This window comes from Fragaria vesca, linkage group LG6, assembly GCF_000184155.1.
Source record: "Fragaria vesca subsp. vesca linkage group LG6, FraVesHawaii_1.0, whole genome shotgun sequence".
In the NCBI taxonomy this organism is placed as follows: domain Eukaryota; kingdom Viridiplantae; phylum Streptophyta; class Magnoliopsida; order Rosales; family Rosaceae; genus Fragaria; species Fragaria vesca.
This window is the reverse complement of record NC_020496.1, coordinates 36,298,557-36,305,393: the sequence shown is the minus strand read 5'-3', so window position 1 is coordinate 36,305,393 and position 6,837 is coordinate 36,298,557. Positions and strand designations below refer to the sequence as shown.

The following is a 6,837-nucleotide window of genomic DNA, read 5'->3' as shown; positions in this document are numbered from 1 at the left end:
ACAGTCGACTAACCAATCATTAATATATTATTGGTTGGTCGACTATTCATTTGCATTTTTGTGTGCTGACCATTTTACCCATACTGTTTTTAGAAAACCACAATACTGCCATTAACCTTATATATATATATAATCAGTACGATTTTCATCATGAATGATCGAGAACGATCTGGGCACCGATGTTGGCACCGTGAACAGTGTGAACAGTGTGTGGACCTTTTTACCCTGTTGATGGGCTGTGTAATTCTATATTTACCATTCGTTTCAACTCTAGATATAATTTTTTTTTTTTGCCGCTTCTCGCTCTCTCTCGCCCAACATTTGTCCATATTTCTCACACTCTCTAGACTCTTCTCGAAATAGCTCCAACATTTCTCACAAAACAGAAGAGTCTAGAGATATTAATATATTACCGCGATAATTTATGTATGATGCTATTAACACACCCATTTTTGCTATTAACACACCCTATATATAATGAGAACCAATCATCAATTAAATTCAAGTGATAAGTTTGTAAATAAAATAAAAATGTGTGGATAGGAAAATAGATGAGGTGTGTTAATAGCAAAAATGGGTGTGTTAATAGCAATGCCCTTTAATCTATTATCCCGCTGTTTCACAGAACTATTTATGTCATTTTCTCATCTGCTTTGTATACGTACAAATCAAAACAATTGAAACATTTATATTTTTGATAGAAGTGTATAACACAAGATTACCAGATGTTTTGTTATATAAATGTTGTTTTTATGATAACTCTTATACATATGTATAATATGAAAATCAAAGTATAACTCTAATGATACATAAACCACCTGATGTGCCTCTGTTGCATATATTTTTTTTGGCATGGCCTCTTTTACATATACAACTATACAAGTGCTTCAATTCCAGGAATAGTTGAGTACACAATGAAGCCTTTGTTGTCTTCTCCAACGAAATCACCCAAAAATCTTTCTGTGATTGCGTGCATGTTTGTTCTTTGTGCCCATCTCTTCCTTTCACTATTTGTTCCCATTCGAACCCCATCTCTTTCACTGAAATTTCAACAACTATATACTGTTTTCTTTTTCTTTTCTTTTTTGCTGTCTGTTGCATTGACACAAGGATACCTGAGTACTTAATTTGAGTGGTCGTCGTCTAGTTTACACTAAAGAATGTCACCCACCAAAGCATAAATCACAAATAACAAATGCGAGCTAGAACTGGTGCCCCCCCGAATTCCATTAAAAACCAGTGTCGTGGGCAGTGATGGCTTTCATCACCATTAGTTTAGTGCTGATTAAATACTAATCATACTTATCTTCAATTAACTATATAAATCTCAGCACCAGCTAGATTGATCAAGATGTTTCTAAGCCATATTTGGGTTCAATCATCTCTCATTATGGAAATCAACCAGAAGGGGCTAAACCCTGTCATACTCATGGATGGACCAGAACGCAGATGGTGAACATTCATTTCATTATTGTTTATAATATGGAGATAATATTCAAAACAAAAAAGAAGTGTATTACACCTTCTGGATACAGACCCGTACCTGAAAGTTCTAAGAGTCGATAGAATCAGGACCCGGAGCCTTAAAGGGCCCAAAATTTTTCTTTTCTTTTCTCTTTGTGTGATCACAATAGTTTAGTTAAAAACAAACAAAAATAATTAAAAGCATCTAATTAGGGTGGTGTTAAATTACTAAAGAGAAAAATGAATATAAAATCTTACCTTTATATTACTATTATTAGTTACTATATTAGAAAAAATGAGCAGCTAAATAAGAGATTTGTTCTATTAATAAGATTTTTAATATAAATAAGAATTCTAATGTTTTTTTGTGGTTAGATTTTTGAGTTTATAGTTTTAGTTCGTGAAAATGTTTGTGTGCTTTTTAAATAGAGAAAATAAAATTGAATGAATACTATATTTTGAGGGCCTAAATTTGAAAGTTCGACTCAGGTCTAGAAATCTCAGGTCCGGACCTGTCTGGATATATATATATATATATTTATTTTTTTTTTTTAACTTTTATTTAAATAACTCACACACCCGGATAATAAATTTGCTGACCATCCTTATTTGCCCAACAAATTGCCCACCCTCTTAATCTATTGACACATGTCTATTTTATTATCAAGAATAAAGTTCAACCATTTGAAGAGACATGTGTCAATAGACTAACAAGGTAGACACTTTGATGAACAAATAAAGACAGTCGGCAAATTTGTATCCCACACACCCTACCTACTGAGATATAATATGAATACTGACTATATTGACTATACTTGCTATACAAAAAAGAAGTGTATTCTACCCTTATGGGACATTTTCTTTTCTTTACTGTTTAAACTACCAAGTCCACTTGGTTGGTTGATCATTAACAAAGTAATTATACTGTTTAATGAGATATTATAAATATGTAATTATTAGACATTGAGTAATTTTATTCACACATTCTTATATGTTTAATACACATCTCTTTAATTTTTTTTTTGTTATTTTTTCCCTTATACTTCCTTTTCACCCTTTTGTTGTGCTCTTCCTTTTACTCCTCCATCTTCAGAAAAATCTCCGGGATACAAACCCAAATATTATAATTAAATATAGGGAAACCTTGCACGTAACTTATCAATCAAAATTTTGATCGATTAACACCAAATTCATGGTTTCATATGGAATGGAATAGCTTCGTCAGGAATCCAAGTCAACCACAATTGAAACCCGAAATCTCAACGATTTGCTCTTGTAGATGCATTTCAGTTTTGAAAACCCAGGTTTGTTGGTTGTAATCAAAATGAATTTTAGAATGGATTAACTCAATTATGAGAAAGTCATACCATAATTCATATGCAATCAAAACTTGTAGCAGGCAACCGCCCACCAATTAGGATCACCAGCTTTGACATTTTCAATCCGGGTGCTTTTCCTTATTGCCGACCATCCTTGCCGTAAAAGAGAAGCCGGAGTTATGATTAGTCTATTGAGCAAAGGGCAAAATGGAAATAAATATTTTTACAAAAATATGAGGTGTGTATCTAGAAAATAGAAATGTGCTAATAAAATTTCTCTTAGATATTATATGTTTAATTATGTATAGAATTTTGCACTCCCATCAGGCCATCACCTAAATTATAAGAGCTTCAATCTTGGGCCCTGATAAATTATTGAACAAACAGAAAAACAAAGCAGAAAATGGACAAAACTCTCAGCCTCAACCCTCAGGTGGTCCTCATAAAAAAATTCTACTTGACATACATAAAAAATTCTGTAATGAATAAAAGATGATAGAAATTAAAAAATATTAGAAATCATATTTTGATGACGTGGGCATGCCACGTCAGCATGTCATGTCCCGTAAGGTGGGCTCTAGGTGGTTCACCAAAAGATGATTCATCTAACATTACTTTTTATTTTTTTAACTTTTTATTCAAATAACTCACGCATCTTACCTTCTGACCTATAATATGAATACCGACTACATTGACTGTACAAAAAAGAAGTGTATTCTACCTTATGGGACATCTTCTTTTCTTTACTGTTTAAACTACTAAGTCCACTTGGTTGGTTGATCATTAACAAAGTAATTATACTGTTTAACGAGATATTATAAATATGTAATTATTAGATATTATATGTTTAATTATGTATAGAATTTTGCACTCCCATCACCTAAATTATAAGAGCTTCCATCTTGGGCCCTGATAAATTGTTGGACAAACAAAAAAACAAAGCAGAAAATGGACAAAACTCTCAGGTGGTCCTCTTTCCTAACCTTGCTGGATTTTTCTGCTCTCTATCTAGTGCCTACAGTGTGGTTCATTTTCTTTTTCAGATAATATTAGCCAAGTTTTAATTAATTAACTGAATATCTAATGGTAGTGGGTCATTAGATTAGATTATATTAGTTGATCTACTACTCATTGATATTCCAACTTGGGTTTGCACTTTGGACACAATGAATCTTTTGACCTTCCTTCTTTTGGAGGGAACAGTTGTGCTAAACTGCTAGTTATCCCCAAGACCCCAACCCATTTTCTTGGAGCCTCCTCCTGTGTTTTTCTTATTATACCTACTGCCTTGTATTGCTAATTGCAGCTGCCACTAGCCTAGCTAGCTACAAGGACTTGTGGAGGGAAGAGTCATGGAGTGGGACTACAAGGACTTTGCCTGGGATTCAACTGATGACGATCAGTTGGATCAGCCGCTAGAGGAAAATGACCTTGCTGCTTTGGTTGGTTCAAGCAGTATAATCAGAGGAGGTGAATCATCATCATCATTCAACTTAGTGGATTTGAAGCTTGGCAGTACTACAAGTGCTGAAGTAGTGGCTCCAATTGCAACAAAGCCCTCGGTTTTAGTATCATCATCATCTTTGTCCAGGACCAGAAGGGTTGATCATCATCAGAAACTCAAAGTATCTTCATCGTCTACGGCGACATGCTTGGTTGATGGTTGCAAGGCAGACCTGAGTCGTTGCAGGGAGTATCATCGCCGCCACAGAGTCTGCGAGCTCCACTCCAAGACCCCAATTGTGGTCATCAGAGGTCAACAAAAGCGATTCTGCCAGCAGTGCAGCAGGTACATTTATCATACATGAATCATCCAGATGGTCAATTTAGCAATAGTTTGATCAGTTTTGATGGGCAATTAGTTTTACAAGCTTCAATTGCAAATTCAGTTCAATAGACATATTTGCACTTACTTTCCTAGTTGAATTAGTAGTTATGGATTCCAGTACTACTCTAGTGAAATGGATCGAGTTTAGTTTATCCAATTAGTACTTTTTACTTTAATGCAGTAGTTCTTATAGTTCAGTCCATCAGAACTTATGCTCATTAGTATCTAGCTAGCTTTTGTTCGAGTCATTAGAAGTTTTTGTCAATCTGAAAATTTTCAATGGCAGTCTGATGTAGATACTATGTGTCCTTTTTGAGCGTGGCACAACAGATTTTGATTTCATTGAGTGTTGAGTGTACAGATTCCATTCTCTGGTGGAGTTTGATGAGGTGAAGAGAAGCTGCAGAAAACGTCTCAATGGACACAACCAGCGCAGAAGGAAACCCAAACCAGAATCCTTCTACTTTACTTCCAAGAACTTCCTCTCCAATTTCAAAGGTATGTTATACATTCAACCATTTCAACCAGAGTACTTGACTTTTAGGACTAGTAATATGTGCTTCTGTTACTGTCGTCAATTTCATATATATTCAGAAGAAATGGAGTTGTTGTTAGCAAGTAATGGTTAGAATGAGATTAAATTGATCATAGTTCATTATTAGTTAACCCCCTCAACAATTGATTGATGAACTCAATGTTAGAGAGCTTGCCTAGTTTTGATGGAGCACAGATGGAACGTACATTTTCCTTGGAAATTATTCTACTGTTTCAGGTTGTCCATCAGTACTGCATGATTGTGTAATTCTTAGCCCTTGGTTGCCTTGGGGTGGCCTAAATGACCCCCTTGCCAAAAAGAAAAGAGAGAGAGAGAGAGAGAGAGAGATGCCTAATTAGTTAAGTTGTCAGACTATCAACCGACATGTCACTTTCTCACAGAAGAAGCAGTGGAAATCTCTCTAACTTTACTAGAATGCAATTTTTAAGTTGAAGTTTGTGAAGAGGCAAATTTTGGTGCATTGGTAGCATTCAGTTACATGCTAATGTTGATCATCATCTTATCATGCATCAATTCTCCATTTCTTGTTTTCTATGGTTCTTCATATTGATTTTGGCCTCAGATTATGGGACTGATATGCTTTTTCAACTAAAATATAGGCCCCAGAATATTGCACTTTGGAAATCCACAGCTATGTGCAACCACCAATGTCAGAAGTCTGTGGCCTTTTGAGGCCAAAAATACTGCAGATCATCAACCGATGCTTTATAATCGTCACCAGCGGTTGCAAGCAGTTGATCACCTAAGAACACCTCCCAATTCCTTCACTAACAATGAGGGAGCTGATAAACAGTTTATTTTCTTGCAAACCAATGACTCTAAACGTTCAGCTTTCAACCAAGCAGCAATCCCTCAAGCTTTTATGCAAGAGCCGTTTCCAACATTAACTGCTGCTGCAGCCTTACCACCAAGCACAAGGGCTGCTGCAGGTTCTGCAATTTCTTTTGATGGTACAACTCGCAGCATTGATCCGAGTTGTGCTCTCTATCTTCTGTCATCTCCAAATCCAACACATAGTTTGGTGAACACCAGTCTAAGCCACATGGTTCAGCCCAATGTAGTCACCAGTACAGATTCAGGTCATCAGCAACTCCAAATGAAGAGTTTCTTTGAACTCCCATCATATTCCTTGAATAATCATGTGGAGGACAAGTACTGTCTATCCTGATGGCTTGCTGGCAACTGGGGCTCAATATTTCAATATGAATCATCCTTTTATATATTGAATAAGTATCTGCTGGGAGATAGTAAACTACATATTATTCAGAACTCCCCAAGCTTTCAGTAGTTTTGCCAAGTTTGTCATTCTTTCCTCCCAGCCTGATACAAGGTTGTTATTCTGACTTCTGTACACTCTTCATGTTTGTATTTGTGTTTTGACGAATAAAGTACCTAACTGATCAACCTTTTTTTGTATATGAAGAATATGTAGATTTTATTTTCTAATTGAACAGAGAAAGGTCACCTACATTCTGTCATGTATATGATAAGCTGAGTTCGACCTTGACAATTATATATGAACAGATGTTTACATCAGAAACTCGAGACTTATACAAAATTCTTAAAGTTTTGGATAGCCTGCAATCCCTGCATGAGAAGTAGCTAGTTCGGTAAAAGTACTTGTTGAGTTGATTACTTCAATCAGGCAACATTTGTGCTTATACCTGAAA

The 6,837-nt window shown here is 35.5% G+C and overlaps 1 protein-coding gene across 1 annotated transcript; it reads left to right on the top strand.

Annotated features, from left to right (window-relative positions):
• Positions 1–3,929: 3,929 nt before the first annotated feature.
• Positions 3,930–6,582, top strand: LOC101292818 (squamosa promoter-binding-like protein 13A-like). The gene is made up of 3 exons (XM_004304481.1): positions 3,930–4,572; positions 4,973–5,109; positions 5,767–6,582. The coding sequence occupies exons 1-3, from the start codon at positions 4,136–4,138 to the stop codon at positions 6,333–6,335; spliced, it is 1,143 nt and encodes a 380-aa protein (XP_004304529.1). The 5' UTR covers positions 3,930–4,135; the 3' UTR covers positions 6,336–6,582.
• Positions 6,583–6,837: the final 255 nt, after the last annotated feature.

What these genes read in the sequence shown, in the direction of transcription:
- LOC101292818 (XM_004304481.1), top strand. Translation starts at nt 4,136, where the DNA reads ATGGAGTGGGACTACAAGGACTTTGCCTGGGATTCAACTGATGACGAT. An exon ending in TTCTGCCAGCAGTGCAGCAG is followed by an intron (nt 4,573 to 4,972) that starts GTACATTTATCA and finishes TTGAGTGTACAG; the next exon opens with ATTCCATTCTCTGGTGGAGT. An exon ending in CTTCCTCTCCAATTTCAAAG is followed by an intron (nt 5,110 to 5,766) that starts GTATGTTATACA and finishes ACTAAAATATAG; the next exon opens with GCCCCAGAATATTGCACTTT.